Here is a 21,097-nt window from a genome sequence, read left to right as displayed (position 1 = left end):
TTCTTTTTGGAAATCCACACTAATTTTTAAAAGAATGAAAAAGATGAAGAAACAGAAAAAGAGATGAAGACAAGCGTCACCTCTAAGAACTCTATCCTGTCACATGCAAGTATTGGGGTTTGGAGAATTAATGATAATGGCAGGGCACATTTCAGTGACCTTGCAGTCACTAAGCCATCACCTCAAAATTACAAATTTAAATCTTAAGCAATTCCTTGAATTCATCAAATGTAAATTCACTGCAAAGTTTTCATTTAAAGCTGATCTGCAGTATCTATTAATGAAATTAAATTATCTAGTAATATTTTCCTCTGCACCTGTTAGGAACTATTGTCTCAAATATTTGCAAATTTCAAAAAAATCTGGTGCTCTAAAAAGTTGGGGCAAAGCATTACTTTCAACTTTAGGTCATTGCTACTTTATTACCTTGTCAGAACCTTTCATTTTAATTCCTGCTTGTTTATCTGATTCTGTTTTTTTTCTACCATTGTTATTTTCTTACCATTTTCACTAAACAGTAAAGAAAACAAAACAGGTGAATTTTAAATTAACAAATTAACTATAGATTTTTAAATTATAGGAAACTAAACTACTGTTTAGAGACTCTGTGAATTTAATTACTACATCTTTTTATACTACAGCAGAGGTAACAGAATGGGGGTAGAAAGACCACGTCAGACTCATGGAGGTATTTTGTCCCTTGCACATGGTTTGGTTATTGCTTTCAATGAAATATGAATGCTTTTAAATAGGGAAAGTACTCTCTAGTTCATCATAGATGTCACCATTCCCCACTTTTAAATGGAGTGATTGGTGCACTTTACATATCACATTACATGTTTTACCCCTACAGATATTTGAGTTGGTGCCTTCATACTAGAGTAGCCTGAGGTTGGCTAGGTCAAAAATAAATAATACCCAGCAGGGCACAGTGGTTCACACCTGTAATCCCAGTACTTTGGGAAGCCAAGGCAGGCAGACTGCTTGAGGTCAGGAGTTCAAGACCAGCCTGGCCAACATGGTGAAACACTATCTCTACTAAAAATACAAAAATTAGCTAAGTGTGGTGGTATGTGCCTATAGTCTCAGCTACTCAGAAGGCTGAGGCAGGAGAATCGTTTGAACTCAAGAGGTAGAGGTTGCAGTGAGCCAAGATCTTGCCACTGCACTCTAGCTTGGGTGACAGAATGAGACTGTGTTACAAAAAAACTTAATTAATAAAAAAAGAATGATATGATACTGATTATCAATATAATTTCTATATATCAGTAGGATTTCTCCTGCCTCACCCCAAAAACAAAAACAAAAGGATAGGATGAAGAATCTTCATTCCCCTTCATGGAGTCATAGTTTTGGAGAGTTTTAAGAAAATTTAGAGCTCAACATATAAAACAGTAATCATTTATTTAAGATTTATACATAAATACAACAAAAAATTGTTGAGCATCTACTATATACCATACACTGGGGATAGAGCAATTGAAGTTTTCAGTTTTTTAAGGAAGAGAAACAAAAAAATAATTATAGCTAATTTTCATTTCTCTATGATTAGTGAGGATGAGCATTCTTACATGTTTGTTGGCCACTTGAATGTCATCTTTTGAGAAGAGTCTGTTCATGTCTTTTGACCGTATTTATGGGATTATTTATTTTTTGGTTGTTGATTTGTTTAAGTTTCTTATAGATTCTGGATATTCGACCTCTGTTGGTTGCATAATTTGAGATTATTTTCTCTCACTCTTTAGGTTAACTGTTTCCTCTATTGATATATATTTTTTAGACCAAGTCTCACTCTGTCACTTAGGCTGGAGTGCAGTGGTGGGATCTCGGCTCACTGCAACCTCTGCCTCCTGGGTTCAAGTGATTCTCCTGCCTCAGTCTCCTGAGTAGCTGGGATTACAGGTGTGTGCCACCACACTCAGCTAATTTTTGTATTTTTAGTGGAGATGGGACTTCACTATGTTGACCAGACTGGTCTTGAACTCCCCACCTCAGGTGATCCACCTGCCTTGGCCTCCCAAAGTTTTGGGATTACAGGCAGGAGCCATCACACCCGGCCAATAATTTCTTTTGCTGGGAAAAAGCCCTATAGCTTAATTAGGTCCCATTTATCAATTTTTAGTTTTGTTACAATTGCTTTTGGGGACTTAGCCAAAAATTATTTGCCAAGGCCAATGTTGAGAAGGATATTTCCTAGATTTTCTTAAAGGATCTTTACATGTTGAGGTCTTGCATTTAATTCTCTAATCTATCTTGAGTTAATTTTTATATATGATGAAAGGCAGGGATTCAATTTTATTTTCAGCATATGGTTGGTCAGTTATCCCAGTATCTTTTACTGAACAGGGAGTCCTTTCCCCATTGCTTGGTTTTGTCAGCCTTGTAGAAGATCGGGTGGTTGTATGTGACTTTATTTCTCAGTTTCCAATTCTGTTCCATTGTTATATGTACCCGTTTTTGGACCAGTGCTGTGCTGTTTTGGCCTCATGCCAGTCAGAATGACCATTATTAAAAAGTAAAAAAAGAAAGAAAAAATGCTGGCAAGGCTTCAGAGAATAGGGAACACTTATGTACTGTTGATGGGAGTACAAATTAGTTCAACCACTGTGGAAAGCAGTTTGGAGATTTCTCTAAAAACATAAAACAAAGCTACCATTCAACCCAGCAATCCTTTTACTGGTTTATAACCAGGGAGAAAAAGATCATTATACCAAAAAGATACTCACATGTTCATCACCATGCTACTCCCAATAGTAAAGACGTAAAGTAAATGTGGTACATATATACTATGGAATATTACATAGTCATGAAAAAGAATGAAATCATGTAGTCAGGTCCTTTGCAAAAACATGGATAGAGGTAGAAGCCATAATCCTTAGCAGGTTAATTTAAGAACAGGAAACTAAATATTCCGTGTTCCCACTTACAAATGGGAGTTAAAAATTGAGCATTCATGCACATATATATGGGAACAACAGACACTGCAGAGTACTAGACAGAAGAGGGAGGGATGGGGGCATGGGTTGAAACACTACCTATTTGGTACTATGGTCATTACTTGGATGCAAAATACTCATGTTAACAATCTTGCACATATACTCCCCATATCTAAAATAAAAGTTGAAAAAAATAATTACAACTAGATGGGCTAGATAATATGACATAGGAAGTAAAGAATGCAAGAGAAAGATAAATCAAAGAAAGCTGAGTATAAAACATGAAGGATGAAAAAGGGTCAAACAGAAGGAAAGAAATGTGTGCTGGATGAAGTGTGAGAAAGAAGTGGGAGTCTTTCGAGCAGAAGCATATGTGTGAAGATCCACAGATGGAAAAGAGAGGGGGATATTCCAGGAACAGAAATAGGTCCAGAACGACTGGTACATTGAGACTTAGGAAACATATATCTGCCATATGGTTATCCAACCTCTATTTGAATGCTTCTAATGACTAGAAGTTTACTATGAGACTGCTTCATCATGGACAACTCAAATTGCCTGATATTTTTGCTCATATTATGGTGAAATCTTTCTTCCAGTAACTACTACCTATTTGTCTACGTTTGGCCTCATCTTCCACATGAGAATTTTATAAGTACTTGAAGAGAGACAAAATCCTCTCTTCCCTGGGCAACTTTAACAATTCTGTTAAGTACTGTTACAAAATATCTTCCTCAGGATGAATTATTGTTGTCAAGTAGTCTTATGATTTATGTCAGCATTCAATACAATACTCCAAATGATAACAGCTAATATATATTGACTGCTTAGGTTACACAACATGCTCTGTTAAACACAACATCATCCCCTTTAACATAATAACCTCCTTTCCTCTTGCAGATGGGAAGACACAATCTTAAAGTGATTAAATAAGCTTTTCCTCCAGAAGCCACCAAGCAGTAGAGCTGATATTTGAACCCACGGAGTCTGGCTTCACTAGCAAAGTTAATCATTAAATTATATAGTTAGACCACTACAAAATGGATTACTAGCTCTCTTTGATTTGAACACTATACTTTTATTAATTTATTTTATGAGAGCACTGAAAATCATTTGAAGGCTTTCCTGTAACCTAGAGTTAGCACTTTTTATTGCAAACTTGAAAATAAAAATTGCCCAACCTTCCATATATAAGGTACATTATCTCTTTTTTATTCTTTTCTTTTTTTTTCTTTTCTTTATTTCTTTCGGCAATGTCCTATAAAACAAGACTGACTGTTATCTGATGGTAACAAGAGGATTCCAAGGTTTACATTGCAAAGTAAGAGCTTGGTACATAACACTCGGAATAAACCTTATTAAACTAATTAAGATCCTTAGTTTCCCATTGCGGAGGTAAAAATGGCTCAGAGTTCTCAATTAATTGGTCTTTCTGTTTGATATGGTTTGGCTGTGTCCCTACCCAAATCTAATGTTGAATTATAGCTCCCATAATCCCCATGTGTTGTGGGAGAAAGCCAGTGGGAGGTAATTGAATCATGGGGGCAGCTCTTTCCTCTGTTCTTACGATAGTGAACAAATCTCATGAGATCTTATGGTTTGATAAATCAGAGTTCCCTTGCACAAGTTCCCTTGACGGCTGTCATGTAAGATGTATCTTTGCTCCTTCTTTGCCTTCTACCATGATTGTGAGGCCTCCCCAGCCATGTGAAACTGTGAGTCCATTAAACCTCTTTTTCTTTATAAATTACCCAGTTTCAGGTGTGTCTTTATTAACAGCATGAGAACAGACTGGTGTACCTCACAACCATCTAAATAAATGACTAACCTAAAAACTGGAATCAAGAAAGTTTTGTGAAATCCATACTTACAGATTTGAACTTTAAAGACTGGTAAATGTTTTATGGTGTTTACAGAAGCAATGGATTTTTATCAGATATTAAGTCAATGAACTCCTCTGTTGCTCCCGTTTCTGAACCCTCTTCACCTCAGTTACTTTTTAGTGGTTGACTACATTCATAAAATTTGTATGTCTACTATGTGCCAGGCACCATAATCAATAGGTAGAACTAAAATTTTTGAGCAATTAAAAGTGATTAAGGTAGTAAATGATTTCAATTCAGAAGACATAAAAGGAACTGGAACACTGACCACACAGTTGAGTAGGTTGTGCAGGACCTAGTTTATTTCTATCTGATTTAGGATGATTTTGAAATTATGGTTTAATCCTAAATTGTTTTATTCCAAAAATTATTTTAGTGCATACACAAACTTGCTCTAAAATTTTGAAGCAAAGGTTTCCTCTTTCTTTAGTCACTGTGAAAGGTAGTATGAGCAAGGTGGAGATTGCGGGAGGGTATGTCAAGCTTGATTCAAAATGTAAGCCTTTAGCAAGCTGTGACAATGTCTGGGTGGAAAAGCTAGTTCTATCATCAACTGAGCTGGAGTGTGACCCACTACTGAAACAGTTACAGCAGAAAATAAACAACTAAAGTAAATTTCCCTTCTTCAGGTAGAAGGCTGGAATTAGATCCCACATCTGTTGAAAATTAAAGTCTCTCTTTGATATGCCTATTAGGACGCATCTTCTTCTTCTTTATATCTATATCTATATAGATAGATAGATTGTACTTTAGGTTCTGGGGTACATGTGCAGAACATGCAGGATTGTTGCAGAGGTACATACATGGCAATGTGGTTTGCTGCCTCCTTCTCCCTGTCACCTATATCTGGCATTTCTCCCCATGTTATCCCTCCCCAACTTCCCCACCTCACCACTTTCCCTTCCCTAGTCCCCCCCAGCAGACCCGAGTGTGTGATGTTCCCCTCCCTGTGTCCACATGTTCTCACTGTTCAACACCTGCCTATGAGTGAGAACATGCAGTGTTTGATTTTTGTTCTTGTGTCAGTTTGTTGAGAATGATGGTTTCCAGATTCATCCATGTCCCTACAAAGGACACAAACTCATCGCTTTTTATGGCTGCATAGTATTCCACAGTGTATATGTGCCACATTTTCCTTGTCCAGTCTATCGTGGATGGGCATTTGGGTTGGTTCCAGGTCTTTGCTATTGTAAACAGTGCCACAATGAACATACATGTGCAAGTGTCTTTATAATAAAACTATTTACAATCCTTTGAATATATGCCCAATAATGGGACTGCTGGGTCTAATGGAATTTCTACTTCTAGGTCCTTCTTTTTTAAAAATTTGAGATTTGGGGGTACATGTGCTTGTTGGTTACATGGGTATTACATGTGTAATGGTGAGGGCTAGGCCTCTAGTGTACCCATCACCAAAACACTGTATACTGTATCCAGTAGGTAATTTCTCACCCATTATCCATTCCCAACTATGGCATCCCCAGACTCTATTTTTTCTGTCTTTATGACCATGTGCACTGTTTGTTTAGTTTCCATTTATAAGTGAAAACATATGATATTTGATTTTCTGCGTCTATGTTAGTTCATTTAGGATAATGGCTTCCAGTTCCATCCAAGTTGCTACAAAGGACATTATTTCAATCCTTTTATTCCTGTGTATTATTCCTTGGTGCTTATATACCACAATTTCTTTTTTTTCCTTTTTGTTTCTTTTTTAGGATGGAATTTCATTCTGTTGCCCTACCTGGAGTGCAGTGGCACAATCTCAGCTCACTGCAACCTCCACTTCCTGGATTCCAGTGATTCCCAGCTTCAGCCTCCTGAGTAGCTGGGATTACGGATGTCTACCACCACGCCTGGCTAATTTTGTATTTTTAGTACAGATGGGATTTCACCATGTTGGACAGACTGGTCTCAAACTCCTGACTTCAAGTAATCTACCCATCTCAGACTCCCAAAGTGCTGGGATTATCATGAGCCACTGCACCAGGCCTGTCACATTTTCTTTATCCAATCAACTGTTGGTGGACACTCAGGCTGTTTTTATGACTTTGCTATTGTAAGTAGTGTTGCAATAACATATGACTGCAGGTATCCTTTGGGTAGCTATCCAGTAGCGGGATTGCTGATTCAAATGGTAGTTTTATTTCCAGTTCTTTGAGAGATGTCTATACTGTTTTCCATAGTCTGAACTAATTTAAATTCACATCAACAGAGCAATCCTCACAGAGGCAAGCCCAGGCATTTCCAGCTGTCCTTATAGGGGTCCGCCTAGATATTCACAGTGGTTCTTGTCAGGGCCAACCTGGGTGTTCACATCCATGTTCACTGGGCACAACCAAGGTATTAGAGGCATGCTCATAAGGGCAAGTCCAGGTGGTCACAGCTGTTCAGATTGGCCCCACCCTGGTGTTCATAGCCATTATCATCAGCCATTCTTGTCTGGGCATACTTGTCTTGTTCCACTTCTTTGAGGGAATGCTTACAACTTTTCCCAATTCAGTATTATTCTAGCAGTGTTTTTGTCATAGATGGCTTTTATTACATTTAGGTATGTCCCTTGTATGCCAATTTTGCCAAAAGTTTTAATCATAAAGGGATGCTAGATTTTGTCAGATGTTTCCTCTGCATGTATTGAGACGATCATGTGTTTTTTGTTTTTAATTCCATTTATGTGGGATATCACATTTATTGACTTGCATATATTAAACCATCCCTGCATCCCTGGTATAAAACCCCCTTGATCATGGTGGATTATTTTTTTTTTGATATGTTGTTGAATTCGGTTAGCAAGTATTTTGATAAGGATTTTAACATTTATATTCATCAAGGATATTGCTCTGTAGTTTTCTGCTTATGTCCTTTGCTGGTTTTAGTATTAGGGTGATGCTGGCTTCATAGAATGAATTAGGGAGGGTTCCTTCTTTCTCTATCTTGTGGAATAGTGTCAAAGGATTGGTACCAATTCTTTGAATGTCTGGTAGAATTCTGCTTTGAATCTGTCTGGTGCTGGACTTTTTTTCTGTTTGTAATTTTAAAATTACCATTTCTATCTCCCAGCTTGTTATTGGTCTGTTCAGGGTATCTAATTCTTCCTGATTTAAGCTAAGAGGGTTTATTTTTCCTAGAATTGATTCATCTCTTCTAGGTTTTCTAGTTTACATGTGTAGGGTGTTCATAGTAGTCTTCAATGATGTTTTATACTTCAGTGATGTCAGTTGTATTATCTCCTGTTTCATTTCTTAGTGAGGTTACTTGGATTTTTTCCTCCTGTTTTCTTGGCTAATCTTGCCAGTGGTCTATTTTATTTATCTTTTCAAAGGCAGCTTTTTGTTTCATTTATCTTTTGTATTTTTTTGTTTGTTTCAATTTAATTTAGTTCTACTCTGATGTTGGTTATTTACTTCATCTGCTGGGTTTGGGTTTGGTTTGTTCTTCTTTCTCTAGTTCCTTGAGGTGTGACCCTAGAGTGTCAGTTTGTGCTCTTTCAGTCTTTTTGATGTAGACATTTAGGGCTATGAACTTTCCTCTTAGCACTGTCTTAGCTGTATCCCAGGGGTTTTGATAGGTTGTTTCATTGTTGTTCAGCTCAAAGAATTTTTAAATTTTTGTATATTTTTGTCCTAGTGCTCATTCAGGAGTAGGTTATTTAATTTCCGTATATTTGCATGGTTGTGAGGATTCGTTTTGAAGTTGGTTTTAGTTTTATTCCACTGTGGTCTGAGAGAGTGCTTAATTTCAATTTTCTTAAATTTATTGAAGCTCATTTTATGGTCTATAATAAGGTCTATCTTGAAGAAAGTTCCATGCACTATTGAATAGAATGTGTATTCTGTGGTTGTTGGATGAAATGTTCTATGTGCATTTGTTAAGTCCATTTGTTCCGAGGTATAGGTTAAATTCATTGTTTCTTTTTTGACTTTCTGTCTTGATGAACTGCCTAGTGCTGTCAGTGGAGTACTGAAGACCCCCACTATTATCGTGTTGCTGTCTATCTCATTTCTTAGGTCTATTGATAATTGTTCTATAAATTTGGGAGCTCCAGTGTTAGGTGTATATATGTTTAGGAATGTAATATTTTGCTGTCGGACAAGGCCTTTACCATTATAAAATGTCTCTCTTTGTCTCTTTTAACTGCTATTGCTTTGAAGTTTGTTTTGTCTGACATAAGATTAGCTACCCCTTTTTGCTTTTGGTGTCCATTTGTGTGAAATGCCTTTTTCCACCCCTTTACTTTATGTGAGTACTTTTGTGCTAGATGAGTCTCCTGAAGGCAGCAGATGGTTGGTGAGTTGTTATCCATTTTATGGTTCTGTATCTTTTAAGTGGAGCATTTAGGCCATTTATAGTTAATGTTGGTGTTGAAATGTGAGGTACCATTGCATTCATTGTGCTCTTTGTTTCCCGTGTAATTTTTTGTTGTTGTTGCTTTTTAACTTGTATTTTTGTTTTATAGGTTCTGTGTGATTTATGCTTTAAAGAGGTTCTGTTTTGATGTGTTTTCAGAATTTCCTTCAAGATTTAGAGCTCCTTTTAGCAGTTCTTATAGGTGGTGGCCTCGTAATGGTGAATTCTATCAGCATTTGTTTGTCTGAAAAAGACTATCTTTTCTTCATATATGATGCTTACATGTATCAGTGGATACAAAATTCTTGGCTGACAATTGTTTTGCTTGAGAAGGCTGAATATAGGGCCCCAATTTCTTCTAACTTGTGGGTTTTCTGCTGAGAAATCTGCAGTTAATCTGATAGGTTTTCCTTTATAGGTTACCTGGTGCTTCTGTCTCACAGTTCTTCAGATTGTTCCCTTCGTGTAAACTGGATAACCTGATGATAGTGTGCCTAGTAAAGATCTTGCGATGAATTTCCCAGGTGTTCTTTGTGCTTCTTGTATTTGCATATCTAGATTTCTAGCAAGCCTGGGAGGTTTCCTTCAATTATTCTTCCAAATATGTTTTCCAAGCTTTTAGAATTCTTTTCTTCCTCAGAAACACCAATTATTCTTACGTTTGGTGTTTTAACATAATCCCAGGCTTCTTGGAGGCTTTGTTCATATTTTCTTATTTTTTTTCTTTATCTTTGTTGGATTGGGTTAATTTGAAGAGCTTGTCTTAAAGCTCTGAATTTCTTTCTTCTACTTGTTCATTTCTATTGCTGACACTACCCAGAGTATTTCTCATTTCTAAAAGTGTGTCCAGTATTTCCTGAATTTTTTATTTTTTTTTCTTTAAGCGATCTATTTCCTTGAATATTTCTCCTTCCACTTCTTGTACCATTTTTTTGGATTCCCTTGCACTGGGCTTCACCTTTCTCTGGTCCCTCCCTGATTAGCTTAAGGACTAACCTCCTAAATTCTTTTTCAGGTAAATCAGGGACCTCTTCTTGGTTTGGATCTATTGCTGGTGAACTAGTGTGACTTTTTGGGGGTGCTGAAGAGTTTTTGTTTTGTTTTGTTTTGTTTTGTTTTGTTTTGTTTTTTGGTCATATTACCAGGATTGGTTTTCTGTTTCCTTCTCATTTGGGTAGGCTCTATCAGAGGGAAAACCTAAGGTTGAAGTCTGTTGTTCAGTTTTTTCTGTCCCACAGGGTGTTCCCTTGATGTAGTACTCTCCCCCTTTTCTGGTGGGTGTGGCTGCCTGTAAACCAAGCGTAGTGATGTCTCTCTTCTGGGTCTAGAAACCCAGCTAGTCTATCAGGCTCTGGACTGGTACTGGGGATTGCCTGCACAAAGTCCTGTGATGTGGGCTGTTCATGAATCTCTCAGCTGTGGATATCAGTGCCTTCAGCTTCTCCAGTGGGGGTGTGTGTTCAGGAGAGGAGAGTCTCTTTTTCCCACTTCTGCAGCTGAGACACTCACAGTTTTGGAGGAATTTCTTGGGTCCTGCAGGAATAGTTCACTTTCTCGGAGGATTGATGCCTGATCTCCTTGGGTCTCTGGGCCATGTCCCTGCTGCTGCCCAATCTGCATTCGGTGCTAGCAGGAGCTTCTGTGGGCTCCACACTGACTTTTAAATAATAGCCACTCTGACTGGTATAAGATGGCATCTTTAAATTTAAATTTCTCTTATGATTCATGATGTTGAAAATTTTTAATGTATTTGTTGACCACTTATATTTCTTCTTTTGAGAAATATCTGCTTTCACCCAGTTTTTAATGGGGCTCTTTGTTTTCTTGAGTTGAGTTCTTTATAAATTCTAGATATTAATCCATTTTCAGAGGCATAATTTGTAAATGATTTCTTCTATTCTGTAGGTTGTCTGTTAATCCTGTTGATTATTTCTTTGTTATGCAGAAACATTTTGGTTTGATTAAGTCTCATTTGTCTATTTTTGCTTTGTTGCATATGCTTTGGGGGTCTTCATTAAAAATTCTTTGTCTAGGCTGATGTTCAGAAAAGTTTTTCCAGGCTTTCTTCTAGGATTTTTATAGTTTTAGGTTTTATGTTTAGGTTTTTAATTCATCTTGAGTTAATTTCTGTATGTGATGAGAAATAGGGATCCAGTTTCATTCTTTTGCCTATGGCTAGCTAGTTACCCAGCACCATTTATTGAATAGGGTGTACTTTTTGCATTGTTATTTTTCTTAGCTTTATTGAAGATCAGTTGGATATAGGCATGTGGCTTTATCTGGGAGTTCTCTATTCTATTCCATCGATCTGTGTCTATTTTTGTATCAATATCATGCTGTTTTAGTTACCACAGCCTTGTGGTACAATTTGAGTCAGGTAATGTGATGTCTCCAGCTTTGTTCTTTTCCTTAGGGGTACTTTGGCTATTCGGGCTTTCTCCTAGTTCTATGTAAACTTTAGGATTTTGTATTTTAATTCTGTGAAAAATGATGTTAGCAATTTGTTAGGAATTACATTTAGTCTATATATTGCTTTGGGAATATGGTTATTTTAACAATATTGATTCTTCCAATTTATGTGCATGGAATTTTTTCCCATTTATTGGTGTCATCTACAATTTAAAGAAACTAAAGCATCACTGTTTTGTAGCTCTCCTTGTAGAGATCTTTCACCTCCTTCATTAAATATTATATCTAGGTATTTTTTCTGTGGCTATTTTAAATGGCATTAAGTTTCTGATTTGGTTCTCAGATATCTCACTGTTGGTGTATTAAAAATGCTACTGATTTTTATATGTTGATTTTGTATCCTGAGACTTTACTAAAGTCACTAATCAGTCCTAGATGTCTTCTGGAGGAGTCTTTAGGGTTTTCTAGGTATATAATCATGGCATCAGTGAACAGAGATAAGTTGACCTCCTCTTTTCCAATTCGGGTGCCTTTTATTTCTTTCTCCTGTTGATAGCTCTAGCTAAGACTTCCAATACTATGCTGAATAGAAGTAGTGAGACTGAACATCCTTGTCTTGTTTCAGTTCTTAGAGAAAATGTTTCAACTTTTCCCCATTCAGCATGATGTTGGCTGTGGGTTTGTCATATATGGCTCTTATTATTTTGAGGTATGTTTCACTTATGCCTAGTCTGCTGAGGGCTTTTTTTAAATCATAAAAGGATGTTAGATTTTATGGAATGCTTTTTCTGCATTTATTGAGATGGTCATATGGTCTTTGTGCTTAGTTCTGCTTATGTGGTGGATCGTGTTTATTTATTCGTGTATGTTGAGCCATCCTTGCTTCCTTGATTATGGTGAATTATAATTTTATGTGCTGTTGGATTCAGTTTGCTAGTATTGGTTGGGGATTTTTGCATCTATATTCAGTAGAAATATTGGCCTGTAGTTTTCTTTGTTGTTGTTGTTGTTTTCTTGCCTGACTTTGATATCATGGTGATAACTAGATTTATAGAATGAGTTGGGATGGGAGCACTCCTCTTTGATTTTTTTTGGAATAGTTTCACCAAGATTGGCACCACCCCTTCTTGGTACATCTGGTAAAATTTGGCTGTTAATCCATCTTGTCTTGGGCTTTTTTTAAAATCAGGATTTTTTTTTAAGATTATCGATTTAATTTCATTGCTTGTTACTGGTCTGTTCAGGGTTTCTATTTCTTCCTGGTTCAATCTTGGGGGTTGAATGTTTTCTAGTTTGTGTGAATAGAGGTGTTCATAGTAATCTTGGATGATCTTTTCTATTTCTTTGGTAACAGTTGTGATGTCACCTTTATCATTTCTATTATTTATTTGAATCATTCTTTTTTCCTTAGTCTAGCTGGTGGTCTGTAAATTTTGTTTAGCTTTTCAAAGGATCAACTGTTCATTCACTGAAACTTTCTATCATTTTTTGCTTCAATCTCATTTATTTTTGCTGTAATCTGTGTTATTTCTTTTCTTCTAATAGCTTTTTACTTTGTTTTGCTCTTGTTTTTCTAGTATGTTGAAGTGTGATGTTAAGTTGTTAATTTGAGATCCTTCAATCTTTTTGATGTAAGCATTTAATGCTATAAACTTTCCTTTCAGAATTGCATTAGCTATATCCTAGTAGTTTTGATATGCTGTGTCTTTATTTTCATTTGTTTTGAATAATTTTTTAAAAAAATTCTGCCATTATTTTACTGTTTACACAAAAGTTGTTTAGAAGCAAGTTGTTTCATTTCCATGTACTTGTGTAGTTTCTGAAAGTCTCTCCTTGGTATTAATTTCCAATCTTATTCCACTGTGGTCCAAGAAGATAATTGATGTGATTTCAATTTTTTTTAATTTATTGAGACATTCTTCTCATCTGTGCATGAAACACTCTCCAAAATGTCCATATAGTTAATTTTGGAGAATGTTTCATGCACAGATGAGAAGAATGTATATTCAGCAGTTGTTGAATGTAATGTTATATAAATATCTATTAGGTCTTTTTGCTCTATAGTCCAATTTAAGTCCACAGTTTCCTTGTTGATTTTCTGTCTTGATTATCTGTCCAGTAATATCAGTGAGATGTTGAAGTCCACCACTATTATTGTATTGTTATTAACCTGTTTTCCTAGGTCTAGTAGTATTTATTTTATGAATCTAGGTGCTTCAGTATTGGGTTAATACATATTTGAGATAGTTAAATCTTCTTGTTGTATTGAACCTTTTGTCATTACATAATGCCTTTGTCTTTTTTTTTTTTAACCTGTTGTTGGTTTGATGTCTGTTTATCTGATATGAGAATGGCTACTCCTGCTTGCTTTTCTTTTCCATTTGTGTGATATATCTTTTTCTACCTGTTTACTTTGAGTCTGAATGCATTGTTAGCCAGGAGGTGAGTCTCTTGTAGGCAGAAGATGCCTTTGTCTTTATTTTTAAAATCCTATTTGCCACTCTATATATTTTAGGTGGAGCATTGAGGTCATTTATGTTAAAAGTTAATATTGACATGTGAGATTTTGTTCCTGATGCAATGTTGTTAGCCAGTTCTTTTGAGGTTTCTACTGTGCAATTGCTTTACAAGATCTGTGAGCTCTGTACTTATATATCTTTTTCTAATGGCAAGTGTCATCCTTTTGTTTCTATGTATAGAAATCCTTTGAAAATTTCTTGTAGGGTCAGGCTAATGATGACAAATTCTCTTAGTGTTTCCTTGTCTGGGAAAGACTTTATTCCTCCTTCACTTATGAAGCTCAGTTTGGCAGGATATAAAATTCTGGCTGGCATTTTTTTCTTCTTTAAGGAGGCTAAAAATAGGTCCTCATCTTTTTTATTACAGGACTTCTGCTGAGAAGTCCACTGTTAGTCTAATCAGTTGTCCTTTACAGGTGCTTTGACTCTTTTTCTAACTGGCTTTTTTTGTGTGGATCTTGGATGGTCTGGTGACTATATGACTTGGTGACATTTGGCCTGCATAAACTCTCACAAGTGTTTCCTAAATTTATCCTTAGGTCTGGTAATATCTGGATGTCTATCACTCAAGCAAGATTAGGAAAATTTTCTTGAATTATTCTCTAAAATATGTTTTTCAAGTTGTTTACTTTTTCTTCTCCTCTATCAAGAATTCCAATAATGTGTAGCTTTGGTCACTTTACGTAATCTCGTTTTTCTCATAGGCTTTGCCATCTTAATGGAAGAAAAACTCTTATGTCATCTAGTCTTTCAGCCTGACGTCTCTTTGCTGTCCTGGGACTCTTTTCTGTCATCAACTAGCATCTCATTAGGTAAGACTTCCTGTTGCTAACCATCTCTCCTGGAATGTTTCTTCATTATTTCATTATTTTTAAAGTTAAATTACAAGCCCAGCAGGATAGCAACTGCATCTGGTTGATTTTCTCTATTATCTAAAATTTCTGTTAGTACTAATGTATTTTTATTTACTCTCCTGAAGTATTCATTTTTTTTGTTAATACAATTGAGAATTGATATTGTTACAAATATTAAAAATCATCAATTTCTAAGGCCTTCTTACCAGATATGATCTGTTCTTTGGTAGGCTAATCGTTAAGCAGGGATAAGAGAATGCTGGGGGAAACAACTAAACTCAGAAGTGATAGAGAAGCATAAGGAAGTATGGAAAGAATAAGGTAATGGTTTTGGAAATCTGACTTTGAACTTTAAATTTATTGTGTGACCTTGGACAAGTCCCTTGAGCTGTCTAGGACCCTGTAAAATTAAGTCAGTTCGCTATGTCCCAATATTCCAGAATTCCGATATCTTACTTTACAAAAAAAAAAAAAAGAGAGAGAGAGACATTTACTTCAATAACAATTTTGAGGGAAGTCACGACCAAAATTAAAAATTCCCTTTTTTATAGCCAAACCAAATATTTAGCTTATATTATTCTCATTCTGTTTTTCATATTCTCTTCTCAGTTTCTATTTTAGCATACATTTTTCTTTTTTTTTTTTTTTTTGAGAGTCAAACTTTTTTTTTCCCCAGGATAGAGTATAGTGGCACAATCTAGGCTCACTGCAGCCTCGATCTCCTAGACTCAGGTAATCCTCCCACCCCAGCCACCCAAGTAGCTAGAAACACAGGCATGTGCCACCATTCCCAGCTAATTTTTTGTGTTTTTTCATAGAAACAGGGTTTACCATGTTGCCCATGCTGGTCTTAAACTCCTATGCTCAAGTCACCCATCTGCCTCAGCCTCTCAAAGGATTATAGACATAAGTCACTGCACCTGGCCAGCATACACTTTTCAAAAATTTTTATTTATTTTTCTTTTTTGAGACAGAGTCTCACTCTGTCACCCAGACTTGAGTGCAGTGGCACAATCTCAGCTCACTGAAACCTCCAACTGTCAGGTTCAAGTGATTCTCCTGACTTAGCCTCCCAATTAGCTGGGGTTATAGGTGTGCACCACCAGGCCCAGATAATTTTTGAATCTTTTTAGTAGAGACAGAGTTTTGCCATATTGGCCAGACTGGTCTTGAACTCCTAACCTCAAGTGATCCACCTGCTTCGGCCTACCAGAATGCTAGGATTTCAGGCATGAGCCACTGCACTCAGCCCCAGCACATGCTTTTATAATCAACATATTTCTTCATTAATCTGCAGTCTATCTTAATAATTTTACTATATCTTTCTTTTTCTTTGCTTGTTTCATGTGTCATCTTTCTCCATTAATAGATTCTAAACTTCATCCCCTTTGAATTATTTTTCCTACCACCTTGTGATGGGATTTCTAAAAAATATTAGGCAAAGTTGTCATGGTGGTGATGCTGGCATTTTTCTTTACCATTAAACTGGTTCCTTTAGTCCCAGCTACTCGGGAGGCTGAGGCAAGGGAATCGCTTGAACCTGGTAGGTGGAGGTTGCAGTGAGCCGAGATGATGCCACAGCACTCCATACATTTCCTGTTTCCACAGCTTAATTTCTGTTTTTCTGTGAGTAAAAGTACATTTTTAAAGTGCAAATTTTGGGATTATGAATATAGAAATATGGATGCTTGCATTTTAAATTATTATTTGATACATAACCAAGTCTAGTTCCTACGCAAACTCTTCTCCTCAAATTCATATGTGCCTTCTTTTCACATTTCATCTGTCTTCTAATTTGCCTCTATTTTCTCTTTATACAATTTTTTTCATTTAATCCCCCTTTAGATCTTTAATTCCAACTTCTGACCTCTTATTTCTCTCTTTTCAAGTGTAATGCCATCACACATACATCCTTCCCACCTGTGTCTTCAAGTCTTCTTCCCCATAGGGAGAGATGGAGCTGATCCCAGGCAAAACTGTGAAGGAAATTTATCTTTCTTTGCCCTTTCACCCTCCAGTTAGAATTCTCCTTCTTTTTCCTTTTGCATCACCATCTACAGGTCTCTCTTGTCCCTCTGGTTGGTTATAACAGATTCAGGTTGGCCTTCTGAAGTATCCCAAATTTTGGACTTTTTCTGACCTTACTTCCTGCCATGAAGACTTATCTGTCATGGTTTCCATTTGTTTAAGATGTACTTAAGATCTGAATCATTCCATTTCCCCAAATGAATTAGTGGCTCATGTATTCTTCCTCCCTAGGAAAAGTATAGTTACCAGAGTCTATTTAGGGGTTTTGGCTAGATGGGAATAATGCAAGGTGTCACGCTGGAAACACTTTTAATGTATCTGACTTGCATCTCCCCAAATATTTTACCATGTCCAGCAAACAACTACTAAAATGAAGAGAAACCCTAAAGGAGAAAATCACTATACCCACTACTTTCAAGATAAGGAAAAAACTTTTCATTACAATTTCTAAATATAAAATTTCTCAATGAAAAACAATGTATTCACCTGAGATTTGGGTGGTTTTTTTTCTGTAACTTTTTTTTTTTTTTTTTTTTCACAAAATAGAGTTGTAAAAGAAACAGACCTCAGCATTCAAATTATTGGCAATAACACACACAAAGATTTAGTTCCTCCATGTTTTTGTTTTTAGCTATTGACTTTTTACCACTTGCAAACTTTACTGTAAGTGGATTTCTTCCTTTTACCCACACTCTCTTCCCCTGAATTTCCTTTCATTATTAATTTGCATAAAATATGACACACATTGCCTCAAATCCCTCACTAATCTATCTGCTAAGTGTGTCACCATTATAAAGCACTTTAAAATACATTAGAACATTTGGTACTTCCCCCAATATGAGTTAGATGTGGCAGGCTTCATGCCACATCTAACTAATCACGTCACATCTAACTCATCATGCCACATCATGGTGGGAAAGCCAACACTTAGAGAAACTGTCTTGAACTACTTAAGTTACATGAGGAGCAGTGGCAGGGGCCCCAACTCACATACTCTGACCACATCCACACACCCAGAATCCTTTCCCTGCTATGCCACACAGAATCAACCACATGATAATTACAGGGAGCTTTTCTTCTTCTTCCCTCCTCCCCAGTTAAAAAATAAATAAAAACATGAATGAGGCTGGGCGTGGTGACTCACACCTGTATCCGGCACTTTGGGTGGCCAAGGTGGGTGGATCACAAGGTCAAGAGATCAAGACCATCCTGGCCAACATGGTGAAGTCCCGCTTCTACTAAAAATACAAAAAATAGCAGGGCATGGTGGCGGGTGCCTTTAGTCCCAGCTACTCAAGAGACTGAGCTAGGAAAATCACTTGAATCCAGTAGGTGCACTCCAGCCTGGTGACAGAGTAAGACTTCCATCTCAAAAAAAAAAAAAAAAAAGAAAGAAAAAGAAAAAGAAAAAAGAAAAAAGAGAAAGAAAGAAAAGAAAAGAAAAACAACAACAAAAAAAGAATGAGTTTATAATTTTATATTCAAACCTCACACCCATGCAATCACATGCCTTACGATTTTAAAACCCTACCCACAAAATTCACAAGAGTTAAGTAAACATCTATGTCGTCCTCTTACTACACACATCAAAACACTCAAGTAAAGTGTCAGGCACTGCAAGCAAGCATAGAGTGAGATAAGGTACACAGATAAAATGCTAGTTCCTGTGATGCATATTATTTGCATAATAGTTACTCATTCAAGGCTGGGAATTGCCACTTTAAAAGAAAGTATATTGAACACCTTTTTGGATTTCCCTGATTTTCAAACATTCTTCTGAATATATAACAATTCACAGAAACCATTTCCTTTCTCAATCATCCTGGGATGAGGATCTAATAGCTGACTTTGTAATTAGAATGCAAACATTAATGTAAGAGTACGAAAAAAGACGTTGTAATGAGCAAAGAGAAGACAGATTGTAGCAGTAAAGTTAAGTGATTCACTGATATTCTTAAAACACGGCACATCTATACTCTCATTTGGCATTTCCATTAAATGATTTTTAGATACTAAAATTTTTCAGCCGCTTTTCTGTACTAATGGCCTTCAAACTATTTCCATTCTGTATTTTACCTTTCAAACGAACTATCTACGGCTTTTGGTTTTCTAATATATTTCTCTCCATATATTGTACATTTCAAATAATACTTTTCTTTCCTCTATCCCATTTTTAACTAAATTCATTAAGAAAAATACTGAAAGCATTTTGGCTTGAACCCAGAATTCAGCATTCCAGTTCAGCCAGTAACAAGTTATGTTCTTTTCTTTGCCCAGGGCATGTCTGGTTTACTCTTTTAATTTAATTAAATCAAAAGGCTGCTTTGGGGGGCATGTTAAGACTCGCTCCCTTAGCTATAAGACAGACAGGGAGATGAATTCTAAATATCTTACTTCCTGCTTTGGCAAATGCCTTTAAACTCTTCTGTTTTTACCTCTCATTAACATCACATTTTAGGGTTACCTGGCGTATTGCCCCATGCCCCACATTCCCACACTTTTTTTTTTTTTTTTTTAAACTCACCGGCTGCCTTTTTACACCCAGCCAATTTTTCCAGACCAGGATCCGAAGCTGATGAAACTGGGAAGCCATCCTTCAAACACCCCAAATGAGAGAATCCCTCTTTTCTCCACTTGACAAATAAAGAATTGATGCCCCGTCCAACTTGCTGTATGTCAATGTATCCGTATGCTTTTCACGGCATAGCTTCCTTGAGGGCTGGGGTAAGAAACCCACAATTCTTCTGTTTCTGCTGGATTTTTCCCTGTGGTTAATCCTTAACCAAGAAGCACTTCTTAGTCAACTCTTCTTCCAAAAGAAGGACCCAGATCAGTATCTTTAGGTGGCTTATCCTTATTTTAAAATAATATCCAGTTGCTTGACGTCCAGACTCAAGAGAGAATGAGCATCATTCAGATAATGTCTCACTGAAAAAAAAAAAAAAAAAAAAAGCAGCAGTAGCTGAACCCACACCTCCTACTCTCCATGAAATTAATTGCCTATCCACACCTTAGAGAGCATGTCACCTGCACTGTATGCGTCACAGGAATTAGGGGTGGGACCCTTGCCAGGCCAGTAGGACTTGTCCTACATTCTCTTGTCTTCTTTCCTGCACAAAGTGTCTGCTCTAGCAGAGGCAAGGTGCAGAGAGCATCTCACAGACACTGGGCCCAGTGACTCTTTAATATTAAAGTATCATTAAAATGATTTAAGTCAATACAGCCAGAGCTTAGCTGCAAAGCTCTGAGCCTCAGCCCATTATTAGATATACTAGGGAAAGTATCATCTTTAACCTAAAGTTGAATGTTTTGATTTTAAGGGAAGTGACTATGTTGGCCAGGTCCCACCTTTCATCACAATTTACTAGGTTAAGCACAGTGCAGAAAAGGAAAGGTAGGCTGCAGTTTAAATGATAAACTGGAGCTTGGGTATGGTGGCTCACGCCTATAATCCCAGCACTTTGATAGGCAGAAGCGGGCGGATCACCTGAGGTCAGGAGCTTGAGACCAGCCTGACCAACATCTCTACTAAAAATACAGAATTATCTGGGCATGGTGGTGTATGCCTGTAGTCTCAGCTACTCGGGAGGCTGAGGCAGGAGAATAGCTTGAACCCGGGAAGTGGAGGCTGAAGTGAGCAGAGGTGCATTGCACTCCAGCCTGGGCAAAAAGAGGGAAATTCCGTCTCAATAAATGAATGAATGAATGAATGAATGAATGACAAACTAGAGTCTTTCAATTTGGGAGTGGAGATTCATGTGTCTATTACAGGCAAGCCACACTGTTTCAGGCCCTTATGGTGAAAGGGGACATAGGCTGATCCAAGATATTTCTATCTCCTCTTTCCATAATACATCCCTCCCTTTCTAAGCCCCTGCCTTTCAAAGTTATCCCCAAGCTGACATCTTCAATGAAGGCTTTTTGGGTATACCGCATAGGATAGACTCTCTTGCCTTTGAGTCCAGCATCATTTGTTTTGCTCTCTCTCAAGGAACTTACAGTTTTGCATTCTTTTTATCTGTATATGTCTTATTTTTCCTTCATGATTATAAATTATTTGAGGACATGGACTATTTTATATCACAGTACTTTACATATCATTAGTGCTCAATACGTGCTGC

At 36.9% G+C, this 21,097-nt stretch overlaps 1 protein-coding gene across 1 annotated transcript in view; it reads right to left on the bottom strand.

Annotated features, from left to right (window-relative positions):
- The window catches only part of ABCA12 (ATP binding cassette subfamily A member 12), a 201,128-nt gene extending 181,405 nt beyond the window's left edge, over window positions 1–19,723 (bottom strand). Inside the window, exon 1 of the mRNA XM_003925571.4 lies at window positions 19,501–19,723. Within this exon, the coding sequence (XP_003925620.3) occupies window positions 19,501–19,569 (69 nt within the window). The 5' untranslated portion in view covers window positions 19,570–19,723. The remainder of the gene's footprint in view (window positions 1–19,500) is intronic.
- Between the last annotated feature and the right edge of the window lie 1,374 nt (window positions 19,724–21,097).

This window comes from Saimiri boliviensis, chromosome 5, assembly GCF_048565385.1.
Source record: "Saimiri boliviensis isolate mSaiBol1 chromosome 5, mSaiBol1.pri, whole genome shotgun sequence".
Classification (NCBI taxonomy): domain Eukaryota; kingdom Metazoa; phylum Chordata; class Mammalia; order Primates; family Cebidae; genus Saimiri; species Saimiri boliviensis.
The sequence above is the reverse complement of the archived record's forward strand: the minus strand, read 5'-3'. Positions and strand labels throughout refer to the sequence as shown.